This window comes from Chiroxiphia lanceolata, chromosome 9 (genome assembly GCF_009829145.1).
Source record: "Chiroxiphia lanceolata isolate bChiLan1 chromosome 9, bChiLan1.pri, whole genome shotgun sequence".
NCBI classification, from domain to species: Eukaryota; Metazoa; Chordata; class Aves; order Passeriformes; family Pipridae; genus Chiroxiphia; species Chiroxiphia lanceolata.
This window is the reverse complement of record NC_045645.1, coordinates 20,016,402-20,031,747: the sequence shown is the minus strand read 5'-3', so window position 1 is coordinate 20,031,747 and position 15,346 is coordinate 20,016,402. Positions and strand designations below refer to the sequence as shown.

The window sequence follows — 15,346 nt, the reverse complement described above, 5'->3', positions numbered from 1 at the left end:
CACTGAATGTTTAGTGTCCATCAGACTAAAAAGTAATGTTTAACATAAATGGGACAGAAACCAAAAAATGTAATAGGTTCCAGGCAAAACTATTTAGAATCAACCTTTTAGATATCAACACCAGAGAAGTAGCCAACTTCCAGCACTGAGAGGTAAAAGGAAAATCAACATGCAAAAAAAAAAAGTAAAGCAAAGCAAACAGTTTTTCCATTTCAGAGACACCTAATAAAAAACCCAGGATTTTTTGCAAAAGTTCTCTATTTGGCTTGAGTTTTTTGTTGTTTTTTTTTAGTTTTTTTATCTCAAAAAATGGTGATTTGGTGTTTATTAATTTTTTATAGTATTTCCGAACTTATGCTCAAGGAAAAAAAGTAAATAATTCCAGTTTCCCATCCTTATTTTTAAAAGCAGGAGTGGGACAGAAAAAGAAAGCAAAGCTCTGGTAATTCATCAGAATTCATTTTCAAGGAGTATTCCCAAGAAACAAAGGAATGGTCATTTAACTAAACTTTTGTAATTACATTAAATGCAATTACATTTAAATTAACAACCTGGGCTCAAAAAATGCTGTGTGTTGCATCAGCTCCAGCAAATTTAACAGATAGGATTTATTATCACCTCATTTATTATTGTGTGTAATACATTTCAGTTTTAAACACATTTAAACCTGTAAATGAGGTTTCAAAGATACATGAAAATGTAAGAGGTTTGCAGATCTTTTATCAAGCAAGGAAGATGTCCTTGGTCACATGTGTGTATGTGTGCTATGTACACTTGCTATTATATAGGCATTGTAATAAAATCTAATCTCTCAGCCAAGAATCACAGTTGACTTTGGTCTGGTTTGAAGGTTAAAAATTATAATTGGTATCTCAAACTATTTCTTAACCAAGCTGAATTTATACTCCTTTCAGCATTGTATTTCAAAAAATCAAGAAGACATTGATTTCTATGGAAACTTTGACCTGTACAGAATTCCACTTTCATTTATTGCTTTTACAGTGCTTCACTCTGGCAGGCTCCAAATATCTTTCTCTAGCTATATTATGCAATGGGCCCTGGTTATGGAATATTATATTAAAGGCCCTTGGAATTCCTCAATCCCTCAAATCTTTACAGGAAGATTAAATGAATTCTGCAGCAGGTTTTTCTAAGTTCTATAGTAATAATATTCATGCTGTCTAGACTTTTGTTCTTTGGAGTCCATAGCTGTACTGTCACAGAACTAATTAGAGAAAGTTGGCACATATACACAGGTTAGGATTTCTTCTCATTTACTGAAAAATTCACTTTGTACTTCTTAGGCTTTAGCCATAACATGAAAATGAAACATATTGATTTTGTTCTTCTGAGTTGATATAGCGCCTAGCACTGCTCTTGTTTTGCTTTTATCACTATTTACTTATAAGGATAATTAGATTCTAAAGATGTCTAAGTAAATAAGAGGTATTCATTTTATCCAGATCATGAATCAGAAAGATGGTATTTTGCTAACACTAACCCTCCCACTCTAGTTGTGGAAAGTCTTTTTGAACCTCTAATATAAATTAGACATTTAAGGAATTGCTGCAAGTTTGGGGTTTTTTTTCCAAACTGGAAAAAGGTCAAGAAGCTTTCTCCTAATTAAGTATTTTTCAAAAATCTCATTGTTTTACTATAAGAAACTGCAACTACAACTGGGTACTCAGTTCTGGTCACAGTGTTAAGTATCATCTTAGTTGTTCAACTGTCAAGATCACTTGTTCTTAAAAATTATTTTTTTAAAATTTTGAATAATTTTTGAAGTTTGTTTATGTGGAGAAATCCTGCAGAACTTCTCAAGTAACACTTACTTGCTATTTCCTGGACAAAGATCACTTTCACCTGGCGGGGTTATTGTTTCATTAAGATTCTTGTAAAAGAGATATCTCCAAAATCTGTCTCTGAACTGTTTGAGTTTCTTGTGGAACTAGACCATAAAATTTTACATACTGGAAGAAAACGTTAATTTCAGCACTGATTCCTTCATATAGTTTCCTTACAACCTTGTAAGAATTCATACTTTTACCTTTTTAAGAATGTGGCAGCTGATAATAGAGATGTCTTTTCTTGATGATAGAAACTTTTACGTAATAAATAGACTATAAACTATAAACTTTATGGTTGTACTTCTCTAATGTACCATATTTAGAAAGCATTAATAAGACTTCATAGTTAGAAGGAAAAGGGAATGCTTGAAGAAGACAGATAATATCTAGGACATATTGTGAAGTCAATTAAAGTAATAAGCAACCATTAGCGTTTATTGCTATAATGATAAAAAAATTCATTCCTTACTACTCAGGCCCTCAATGATTTACGTCATTGAGAAAATCTGACACCATATCTAACTGGAGATTCTCCTTTTTCCTATTTCTGCTGTGAATCTAAGAAAGGCTCCAAAAGCCTGGAATCAAATGTAGCAATTATTACCATAAGGCTAACTAAAGCAATAATTACATGAAGACATAGTCAAAACTGGAAAGAGAATTTGTTAGTTTACTGCTTTCCTGCAAATTGAGTCTCAATTTCCTTTTTTTTCTTATTCAACACTGTATTTTTTCAGCGTTGCAAACTGTTTTCATATCAAGAGGCTGCGTTTCCAGTGCAGATGCCCCACCTTGTGCATCACTGCTTTGTGTTTTTCAGCAAATCCTGGAAATGTCCATGCACATAAACTTGTTAATCCAGAATGTCACTGTGGAATGTCTGTGAGAGTCACAGAGGAATTTTCAATGTGTGAATTCACCACACACTTCTCTTTTTTAGCTGTGCAGTTCCTTGTTGTAGAACAGCTAATGTGTGTGAATGTCTGTGCAGTTGTTCCACTCAGCGGGTGTTCTGCTGGTTTGAGCATATTCTCCTTGAAGCTCTCTAGCCTCATTCTCTGCCTTTGCTGTTGCATGCAACAAAGTGAACGTTTCCTCAGACCTAAATAACTTCTTTTAATAGTCTCCGGCAGATTTTTTCATATAACCATGAGGGCTGATTCAAAAGTCTCTGATTTTAATTATGAGCACATCCCCAAAATAGAGAGGAATTAAAATGTTCATAGACTTTAGCCAATTTTATTCCAGATTGCGATGAATTACTCAACTTTGTGAGTTGTTTGTTGGCTTTAACCACTTAATGCCTATTTCAATAACGAATTTAAGATCCAAACTAAATATTAAGACTTAAAATTGATATGCTTTGCTTTCAAGTGGTTCTTATATGCCTAATGTTAGCTACCTTGCTGGATGTTCCCCTCCACCTCTGGACAACTAAGGCAGAGATGTAGCTCTCATCTTTCTCATCCCTAATATGCAAATAACATTAAGTATCTGACAAACACTTTAAAATGTCAGATTGTAAGTGTCACTTTGTAAGTGTTATCCAGGATAAAAAACCCCAATGTTACAAGGCAGCAAATTATTCTACTTAAGGGCTAAATAGGCTTTTAGCACTTTCAGGGGCAAGTTAAGTATTCACATTATTACAAGTATCAATATGAAAAAATGGCTGTGTATATCTGCCTGATACTTCAGCACAAGTTCTCTGCCTCTGCCTTCTACTATCATCCCGCTCAGCTCTTGATGCCAAAGCATAGTGGAAGAGTGACTCAGCAGAGACATAAGAGCCTTTACTTCTATAATATGCTAGAAATCATTTATCAACTTTGTGAAATTGCCTGAGCAGTCTTTGCCAGCAGATATGGTCATGACAAGTTCATAGAAGGAAAAAGAACTAATCTATATAGACAGTTACCTTTCATACTTTTTTTTCTCTATGCACTTTTCAGAATACTTCAAGGATGCTTTGTGCATTTTAAACTGTTCTGTCTCCTTCCCTTTGCTCTCCCTCTCTTGCTTTCATCATCCTATCTTGCATGCACATATGCATATGTTTAGATACCTCAGTGTTGTTTTAGAGAGCAACTATTGGAACTCTTAATAATTCATGACTCTATTTATCCATAATTTATTTAAAGTTCTCAGTACTTGTGCAGGTAGATCATTAAATGCCTAATTTATTACTCCAGGTCATGAAATATGACCAGATAATGTGTAGTTTATTTGCAAAAAACTTCAAAAAATTCTGTTTTAGTCTCATGAAGTCAAGCAGTTAAAATCAAAGAATGTGTTTGTGAAGACTGAATTCATTATATGGAAAATTTTCAGAGAGAAAGAGTGTAGATTTGTCCAACAAATACCTTAGAATGATAACTAAATCACAATAATGAAATCTGCAATAATGAGTGTGGAATTTCATGTGCTGAGATGATTGACCTGATCTGAAAGGAAAGCTCTTCTCTGACTAATGAAAGAGGACTGCCAATACTTCACAGAACAAAAATCTCAAAGAAGCCATTTAATTAGCAAAGACAGAAAAATAAAAACAAAAAAAATAGAAAAAGAAAAATGTTAATTTACTGGAAATATTTTTATAGCAGATGTTGAAGGAAAAGGAGGGAAATTAACATTTGGGTTGCCAAATGTAAAATCAATTGGTTCCTCAGTAAAATTCTCGCCCGTGAATAGCCAGTAGCAATTTATGTATTCTGTGCAAGACTTCTGAGGGCCTCTCTCTATGTGGACCCATGACAGGCAGACAGGCGGGGCTGGGAAGTACAGTCAATGGATCAGGAACAGCTTTAACCAATTTAGGGACATCCAAGCCAAGTGGTAACAGCATACTGAGTGCTTCTTGCAAACACACAATCCAACAAAGCCCAGTGCCAAAATTCCATGGCATTCAAGATCAGCACAAAGCCAGCTCCAGAGTACTGGCTACATTCCCCGACCCGGGCTCTCTTAGGCTGTCACACTGAACAGTAGTTCCAGGAGCCGTTTGGGCATTGCTCGCACTGGTTGGCACAGTGTACACGTGATGATCTGATGGGCATCGCGGAAAGCTGTGGATGTTCCAGGGCACAGAGCAAGACAATGACTTGAACTCAGAGTGAGGACAGAGGTTCTACACATCCACCTCTAATGGCTGCTCAAAAGAGTTACCTCTTTTGTCTTTCAGTTGTTAATTCTCTCTAATTTTTTCCTCCACTTCATTTTAATTTGACTGGTGAAAGAGGAAGGGCGACCACTTTGGAAACACTCTGTTGGAGATGGGGGATGCGTGGCCCAGGCTGACAATGACTGTATGAAACCTCTCAAAGCACTCAGACTCTTGAGGGAGTCATGTAAAAAATCAAAGAGGGATTTCTCCGTATGCATAGCAGGTTTTGTAAGAAGATATCCAAATCAGCAAGTGTTAGTGAGCTAAGGAAAAGAGACAGTCCAGATCTGCTGTCAGAGAAACAAACTGCGGCATTTGCATTTATTTCTGGAAGCTTAAAAAAAAAATATTCCAAATCTAAGTTAGCCTGAGACATGCATGATTCTATAAAGTAAAATGAGTTGAGAATATTGTAAAAAGCAGACTTGTAATATATAGCCATTATGTGCTATGAAGCTATTTCCTACTATATGATTAAAAAGGTAGTAAAAATACTGTAGAACTAGGAAAATTGTAGATTCTTTTTCTTTTTTTTTTTTTTGTCAGTTTGTGGAAATTTCTTTCTGTGTTTATTTCTTTGTTTTTTTTCTCTTTTTGAAAGGAAGTAGTGTTACCATTATTCTTTATTATTTTGAAATGTTCTCCAGTTTTCTTAATTTGTTAAAGGTTACTGTTATCATAGATGTAAAGCAATTTTGGAAATACTGAGAAAATTGTGAGTTTTCACAGCTGTAGATTTCCATCACTTATGGTATCTTCTCTTTAAAGACAAAACAGCTACAGGTGTACTAACAAATTTAATAATTTGGCCCTATTTTGAGTAAAACCAAAATAAAATTACATTAGAAGTATATAAAAGCTTAAAAATTCCCCCCCTTCTGGGGAAATAGTGAGAGATTAAAATTAATGGGTTTTGACCGAGAACATCTGCCAATTTTCAACAAGCTTATTTTTTATGAGAGCGTAAGAAGCTCCTGGATGAGGAAATTTATAGTGGAAATGTTGGCAGGAATTTACCTAACACTGTTTAAATAGTACCACTATGTTAAGAAATACACTGGATACCAGACAGCTTTCTGTGGAAAATGATAAACATACGAGGTCTCTGCAGGGGATCTCAGCAGAGCCATTTTTTATATCCAGAATAGTGGATCCCTTTACTGTGATGTTTTTATGCATGATACATGGCAATAGAGGCGAAAATAACATTTGTTAGCAGTTAAAAGTTTTTTTTAACACATTCTACAGTGTGTATTTTCACAGTGCTTACTTAATTATTTTTTATTCCAATAACTGTGTCTCTGGTACAGACTTTTTTATTGTATTTTATTGTCTCCTTCTTTGAGAGTACCGATGTGATGCAAACTCTCAGAATTATACTGTTGATCACTTGCATGCTGAGCTGCATGCTGGTAATAGGAAGTTCCCTGAATTAAATCTTAGGAATTTAGACTGGTTTCCAGTAAAGAAGTAAACAAACAGCAGGAAAATGACAGAGCAGGAGTTACACCTTCCCACCAGACATCATTTTAAGCCAGAATTTTGCACCTAGTCCATTCCACATTAATTTACATTGGTTTTCCATGTGAACAATGTTTAAGATGTTTTCCATAATAGCAGCAGAAATTAAGTATGATATTTATAACCACAGATGGTAACAACTAAGTATTATGTGCCTAGTTTTTACTCTGTACCTCTGATGAATTGTAGACTATCTTTGTTTTTCTTATTTAATCTGCATATGCTTTCCTGCAGGGTGAGATCCAACAGCTGTTGATTATAGCTGATCCCAGAGCTGCATTTGACTACTGTGAGCATTATAGCCCAGACTGTGATTCCCCAGTGCCAAATGCTGCTCAGGCTCAAGATCCTCAAGTTGATGAGGTGAGTAGTCAGTCACGTATTACTAGATTTATTGCATGTTAGCGGTTGTGCTGGAGACAAGTTGCAAAGGAGCACTTCCAGATAAATGATATGCGTTGTTCTAGAAGTGAAGGAAACAGGTTGCAGGAGTGCATTCATTTTTGCTGTCCACTCATTTATGTCAAGCATTTGAAGGAACCTCTCACACCGGTGGTATTTGAACAACCACCATTCTCAGTGAAGTTAAACTGTAATTCTTTTTAAAAATTATAGCAGTATGAGTTTGTTTACTTGTATCTATTTCTCTTCTGTGCATGTTTATGATTTCAGTGATGCAGAGTATTAACAATGCCACGTTTGTAAGGAGCTTTGGATATTCTACAATTGTATACATCTTCTGTTAGAAATGCCATGTGTTTTAGTGAGCTGTGTGCACAAAAGCATGTGCACACAAAATTATTTCAGACAGTTCCACTCTTAGCAGGTTAACCAACAGGGACAAAACAGAGTAGAAACATGAAAGGTATTAATAGAAACTGTTTGTCACTGTAGACAGTTCTAACAGCCATGAACTGAGTAATTCACTGAGGTCAAGATAGTTCCTCAGACTAGACCTCTGAGCATCAGCAGTTGTATGTGTTGCTGTACACAGATTCTAAGTACTTGCATTAAACAGTGTAAAGTGAAAAGCTTTTGCAAAATGTAGCTAGTTGTAATTAAACTGGGCTCTGGACAGCTAGTATGCAGTCAGCAATGTGTGATCTGAGTGGTTATTACTACTGATTGCTCAAGAGATCATTAAAAACTTGCTGAATTGTTCTTGGATGCATGCTTTGAGCCTATTTCAGGACTGAACGTTTCCTAAGTACATGATAATTTTATTTGTTGTCACTATTTATTCTACCTGACTGAAAATTATGTCAGCAAGAGACAGAGGCCCATAGGGCCCAGAACTTATTTCAAAGGGACTCCCTCCCACATCCATTGCATCAGAGTTGTTGTTCAAGATGTGTCAAGTCAATCACACATAGGCAGAGGCCTTTACACTCCTTTACAGTGTATGGAGCCTGATGTCTTCGTGGGGACTCCACAGGACTTTATCTGTGTGCCTGGCTACCTAGATCTCCATATTCCAAAACAGAACAGATTGAAAGCATGTTGTTGATAATTTATGCAAACCAACAAAAAGCAAAAAATTTTTTTTTGTCATTAGTGCATTTCAAAGAAAATTTAAATTTTGGTTGGGAACTTTCCCAGGGTTTGCTGCTATTTGACTTAGTACTCTGATTCTTTCTCTTTCCTGTGTGAAGACCTCAAAGCTCTGGGGGAGCAGTTCAGGTTTGAATAGATGTCAGTACCCTTCCCGTAGAGAATGCTTCTATCCCTCTGTGTTTGGTTCCCACTTCTTCAGAACTGTCATTCAACATGCAAATGAGAAAACAGTAGATAAATAGTAATATCAACACAGTTTACTCTGTTGTTTATTATAATTTATTTCCATCTTCAAGGCATGTTTTTATTGAAGTATGTATCAGCTTTCCTTGTTCTTGCTTGTGAATAGCCACATGCATCTCTGTAACTTGTCAAGTACAGACTTACGACTCAGCAGTTGTCACTGCACAAAAAAGTGTTGCCTGGAAGTTCAGTAATCATTTTTTCATGTTGAATATATAATTAGGTTTCAAGAATGGGTCTGAATTGTGCTTTAGAACTATCAAGATTACTTAAGGAAGACGCGCACCCATGCTTTTCTTATAAATACCTTGTGAACAGTCTGGACTTTGTCTTGTTTTCAACCCCCTTTCTACTATAAATGGAAATGTACTAAATTCTTCTCCAGTTCAATCACATATGCTTGGCCAGCTCACAGAAATTAGAACTGAGAAAGACCTAACCAGTCTTCATTGTCCTCGATGCTGGGCAGTATATTTTCTTGAGTGTCATCAGGTCTAGTTTTCAAAGGACCCAGCTATCAGGCTTTCAGATCTTCTCTTGGAAGATTATTCTGCAACCCGGTGAATCACACCATCTGACTTCTGCTGAAGAAATTGCTCCACAAAGGAATTTGGCTTCATTTATTTTGGATCTGTCCCAAACTAATGGATTACTTGAAGACCTAAAATGTTTTCCTTTAATGAAATGAGCTTGGTAAAGTAAAGGTGCAAATGGCTCCCAAATATGTTGACTTGGAGGCTTCAGGCATCCTTTCAGAACATGTTAATTAGTGTTCTTTCAGGTGTTTGACTGAGCAGAAATACTACTTTTTGGATAAATATGGAAAGCTAATTATGTCATCTTTAGAACTGCAGTTAGCTAACTTACCAGATATTTAAAGTAGTGATCTTCCTAACTCTCTTTCTATGGATATATAGACTTTTTATTTAAGGAATTAACATAATAAAGAACCTTAAGAGTCTTATTCTTCTTTTGACACAGACTGTCTTTGGAAACTGAACATTTTGTTCTTATCTCCTTTTATCGCCTTTCTTTTATCACTTTTATGAACAATATAAGGACTATGTGGTAGAAGAGGCCATCCAGTTCTTTTAACTTTTATTCTGCCCTAAGATTGACATTTTCTATCATTTATTTATTTATATTACTGCAGCTGATTTTCAAAACTCTCATCGTGCTTAGCATCCTTTATATTATTGCATTTTGTAATGTCTTAGTGAGCCTAGAATGTTTCAAAGTCATCTTTGCCTCTTTAGTTTGCTAGATGATTTAGCATAATCTTTGGGCAGTGGAAAAATTGGGCTTATGACAGTTCTTTATATTATTAATTCTTTTAATTTGGAAATATAAAGCAAATATTGCTAAAATCTACATTTAGGAATAGGAGGTTAGGTTTTTAGAGTATGGATAGCAGAAGAATTGGTTTTCAAAGTCAAGTTTCCTTCAGAATATTTAAGTCATTTAACAGTTGAAATATAGGCCTTGCATCCTGCTGATCCTCTGCTTCTAAAATACATCTGATGAAGAAAACAGTTCGTCTCTTTAATTGGAATTACATGATGATCTGGTAGTGTAATATAATCACTCTGGTAAAGAAAGCATGAGGTCATAATGGAAACATTTTGTCCCATCAAGAAGCAGCAGGTTTTATTCTTCCTTTCATTTGTAAGAAAACAGTCATATGCAATATTCATTACAAGAATGGCTGTTCAGTAACTATTGCTGGTCTTACAATAGCAGAAAGAAGAGCAAGAGGAAGAAAATTGCATCACATTTGAAGTGTGTGTTACCTGACATCTCTGAGCTAAAGTCTTTCACCAAGTTCCACCTATTGAAGATATAATTTTTGATATTCATGTGAAACCACTGTGAAAGTTAATGCAGTATATATATTTTGCTATAACTGTGAGCACTTGGTGCTAACAACAGAGCTTTCTATCCCTGATTTCTCAGATCTGTAACTATTCCATTATATTGCAGTATTAGGGTTTAGGTAGACTTTCATAGGCAGATCTCTGGAGCAGGATTGAAGTAAAAATGCACATCTGTGGTAGGTATATTTTACACTTGGCTATGTCAGTGTTCATAGGAGGATCATCAGAATGATCCACAAGCCGAATGCTCCTTTAAATCCCATTCCAGCTTCTTGATTCTCTGGCTTCATTCCTGGCCAGTAATATCTTTGGTATAGAGCTAAAAAACCAAATTACACTCTCTTCAACTATACTCGTCATCCTGTCATACTTGCTTTCATTCCATGCTTTGATTTCTTACTAGAGTTAGTAGTCTTGATTAAATTCTGAAAGTGGCAGAAGTTACTTTTTCATTTGCATTAATTAATGTAGAAATTCTAGATGATTTCTCTTATATATTCAAGAGTCTACTTATTGTCTTTTCTTTGATTAGCAGTCCAACCATGACAGATTTCTGTGAACTCCCCAAATTCTGTGAACTAATAGCAGGGCCTGGGTTTTACACTCAGAAATAGTAGCATCCAAAATGTAAAGACACTTTTCTCAAGCTTTATTGAGGCCTCAAACTGAATAGATCATACCCCTCTCTCTGGTTATCTGATAAAGGTGACCTTGTGGTTGTGTAGCTCCAGAAAAAGAAGGGATATGTGCCACAAATCCAGTCTTGACTGTCAATGGAAGGGTAAGTGTGAGTTGCCAGCTTCACAGCAGGTGACTAAAGCCATTAAACCTGTCCCTGGTATTTGTAAATTTAACTCATTGAACTGACCAGTCCTTCAAATAGTTCTGTTGTCTCATCTTAAAAACAGGGAATAGCCTTCATCAGGTGGAGTTAATAAACTCATGCTGTGAGTAAATCATCTTTCTAAAGTATATCTTTACACCAGTTAGGGATGTAGAGATGCATTCCTCTATCTGGACACATTGTGCCTCAGGAAATACACCTGGACGATTTTGCATCTGTATTTCACTATTTGCAACAGGACCCATGCAGTGCAGTACAGTACAAAACATACTCTTAGTCTATTAGCTGGTGTGAAAGATAAGGGTTGCTGATCTTTCAGAAGGAAATGTCTGGAAAGGAAGGATTGCTAAGAATAAGATTTATCTTATAGAAAGTTTAGAACTACTGCATATTTTCACTTTTCCTCCTTGTATTGGCAGGACTGCAAAGTACTGTGATTTAGAAACTACTTGAATATGGTTTCAGCAAGGTGACCACATGTCTGAGCTTGTAAATTCAAGAATTTTCATAATACCCCTCAGATACTGTGCTCTTAAAATGGAGGATCTTTACCTGCTTGCTTGGCTGTAATCTGAAACCAGCGTGGAAACTGTCATTCCCCACTTCTCACTCATCCATGTTCTTTCTGTCTGTGTGCCTGAATATCAGTGCAACCACTTTGATCACATTTTGCATATGTTAAGAAAGTTTCACTGTCTTTAACAGAAATGAGTGAGGCACAACACCCAAAAGTATTTTCTGTATGATTATGCATGATGTAATAGATCTGTCCACATATTTGCACTGGTTTGTATGTTTTCTAGTTCTCATTCGTAAATGTCTGACTTTTTAAACTAAGCCTCTTAGCATAAATATCAATTTATTCACCACTTTCTTTTTTAATACTAACATTTTAATACCAACATTGACACAGATATTTTTCCTTTCTTTTCTTTTTTTTTCCCCAGTCAACATTTCTGTTTAGTTTATGGCCTCTGAAGAGCTATTTGTAACCCACTGTTGCAATTTTTATTAGTCACATAGTTGGCACAATTCAGCACAGCCATTCAGCTTACCATGAGAGAAGCCATACTACTGAGATTTGCAAAACAGTTATAATCCTGAGCAGCACAGAGCTATATTTAAATTGTTAATTGGTCAAAGTGACTGCTAGAATGAACACTTACAGTTTCTGAATAGGTCTACAATGCTTACTAAAAAGGAATCTATGTGTCTGAAAGTTATTAAAACAAACTCCTAGCAGTATATTTAAATTTAAATCTGGCTAATGAGACAGTAATTCTCTTCAAAATGTTCCTCCACTTACCCCTTAAGATATTGGTTATTATTAAACATAGGTAGTGTCTGTTGTTTTGGTACCAATAAAAATTGCGTAGCAGAGTGTTTGATTCATGTGGTTTGGCTGAGGAAGCACTTAGAATTGTGTAATGGGTTATCGCTATTAGGGTGGAATAACTGAATATAGAGAGTTTTTTTTCATAAATAAATCTAGTTTGCATGGACTTCTTTAGAGAAGATAAATGAATCAGATTTTATGCATTTGCATACATTTTTGTAATTCTCAAAGACATACCACAATTTCAATGCTATTCAGTAACTATTTTTAAAAGTCTGGTTTTATCCATGTGGTTCCTTCTTTGATTCCTTTATGTGTCTGTGTATGGTTTCCTAGAAACTTACCATTGTGTTTTCTTTTTTGGATGGCACTGGCATTCTTCATTAGAAACAAGCTGTTTTGAGTTGCATTTCCAGAACTGTACAAGCCGAAAACATGTTTTTATATATTGACAGAACTGTACAAATATATCATCACTGCACGTGAGGCCCTTGGACAATACTATTTATAAGTCAAACATGTTTCTTTGACTTCACTGGAGTTAGCACTGAATAATAATTTGCTGAACAAGAAGAGAGTAATCATATATTACTTACCATGTTTAAGTCTAAAATGCTGCTGATTTTGAAAAGTATAAATAGTATCAACTTACCTCGGTAATGCCAGAGATGCCACTGATGAAAACAAAGCATTGATTAATTATATGACAAAGTGTCCATATACTTCCCAAAGAGAATATTCTCCACCTAAAATGATGTTTTGTTATTTAAATGTAATTTGAAATGCTCTTATTAATGTGCAGTATAGTTTTGAACAAGTACCAGAACATGTTACATCCTTTCTTTGTGTTTATCGTATCTCATAACTAACCAATTTATATGTGCATGGGTAGAAATAATCAAAAGGACAATCAAGCAAAAAGTGTCTGACTTCTGAAAAAAAAATCCGTACCTTCTTTTTTAAATAAAGCTTATCATAGTGAGCCTCTGAGGAGCCACACAAGTGAAGTAACAGAAACCCATGGAGAGGGATTTTTAAGCGATTAAGGCCTTTCAGTGTTAGTCTTATAATTGCTGAGGGAATCAAATTCTGTGCACTACAATCATAAGGAAAAGAATTTTGTCAAAAAGCATTGCTAGAGAAAACAGTTAAACCAGTGCTTTGGTCACATGGTAGAATATATTTTGGAATATGGAGATCTGTTTTGGTTTCATTTGTAATTTCTTCTAAAATGCCAGTCTCTTTCTGATGATGATGGCTTCTATGAATCCTCAGACCATTTGGAAGTGTAATGTACTAATTCATCAATCTAATGAAACAAACAGATATTGTCTTCATTTTACAGACAATGATGCTGACTTGTAACAGGAGAGAGGAGATTTCAGAAGTGGCTAGTTCACATGAGGCACATTAGAGTATTTCTTCCTAAACAAGGGAAAGCAAACACTTATCCAGACTCTGGCCACAACTCCACCTTCTTTTGAATCCCTGGACACATGAAGTGAACCAGTAGCAACCAGGAGACTGCTTTAATTTACCAGACTAATCAGTTCCTGTAGCTTCAAGCGTAAGGTTGTTTGAAGTGGCCCTTTCTTCTCAACTGTGATGAGTAGTCCTTGGTGCACATAACATCGAGACCAGTATCTTCATAGCACAGCCACGAGTACAGCTCAGGAGTTTCTGGTGCCCTAGGTTATGTTCACAACATTACACAAGCCAATTCTAAAGCTATTTTCTCTTATAAAAGTTTTGTGTGCCAAATCTTCATTTGATACTAGTTATTACAGATGCAGAGCTGTGGAGCAGTCTGCAGAAGTTGAATCTGAAATGAAATTATACCAGTGAGGCATTTGCTCAGACAATGTGTACCGTGGAGCCACCCTGGTTTTCAGAACTCTACAACAAACAACAGGAGGATAGTCATATTTATTTGTGAATTGTGGCTTCTTTCCTGTATCTGAAATTATTTACCCTATTCATGTCAGATATTGACATCTCTGCTCTTTTGGTCACCTGAAAAAAATACAAGTAAAAGAGTACAGGTAGAAAGAGGCATTATTTGAAATTTAAAGATTAAATAAATGTATGATTTCATTAAGATCTCTTGGTGCTCCCAGTAATCAAAATTATAGTTGATTCTTCTTTGCAGTCCAATAAAAGAGAAGTTTTTTCCTGGCACTACTACTTACTTTTTTATTACTTTTGTATTGTGCTTAGAAAGAAATAAGAAATTGTATTTTTTCCCTCCAAATGAATAATTGTATTGAATTGTTCATACTAACTTAATTTTGTTAAACTTTACTCCTAAGTAAAGGTTAAGATGCTTTCCAGTATTGCTAATCTAGTATGCTACCACTAACATAGGAATGCCTGATATTTTTCCATTTACAATGTAGTACACACCAGAAGATTTTATCGAATATGACTATGAGTATGGGGATGCAGATTATAAAGAAACTGATTCTGTAACAGAGGGACTCCCACTGTTTGAAGAGACAGTAGCACAAACAGAGGTAACAGAATCTGATCTGTTTGTTGTGTGGTGTCCAGCTGTCCCCTACCACATGGTTTGTCAATTTGTGTCTTCTGTATATAAACCTAATGTTTTCCTTTCACTCATTCCTTTACTCTGTAGCACTTGCTTTCAGTTAGAGATGGAAGGTCTCAGGGCTGACAGCATTCATCTCGCGTTTGGTTACCCTTCTTTCATTCATGCTATCTCAATTTTCTTTTCATTTTATTTATGTTTTTCCATTCCGTCTTTCATAACGTTTGCAGAAAAAGAAAGCCATGGCCAAAAAGAAGAAGAGGACAGTGGCCGCTAGTTCAAAGGACAAACCCCAAAAGGCCACAACAAAAAAAACTGAAAAATATGCATCCAAGAAGAAGAAAAGTTATCAAGCAGCAACAAAAGACAAACTAGGGGTAAAGGTAGCCAAGAAATAATCAAGATCTTTCCCAGGC

The 15,346-nt window shown here is 35.6% G+C and overlaps 1 protein-coding gene across 1 annotated transcript in view; it reads left to right on the top strand.

The window, feature by feature from the left end:
- The window catches only part of COL11A1 (collagen type XI alpha 1 chain), a 134,178-nt gene that overhangs the window by 29,865 nt on the left and 88,967 nt on the right, over window positions 1–15,346 (top strand). The window contains 3 exon segments of the mRNA XM_032696726.1: window positions 6,766–6,894; window positions 14,779–14,895; window positions 15,161–15,313. Coding sequence (XP_032552617.1) covers window positions 6,766–6,894; window positions 14,779–14,895; window positions 15,161–15,313 — 399 coding nt within the window.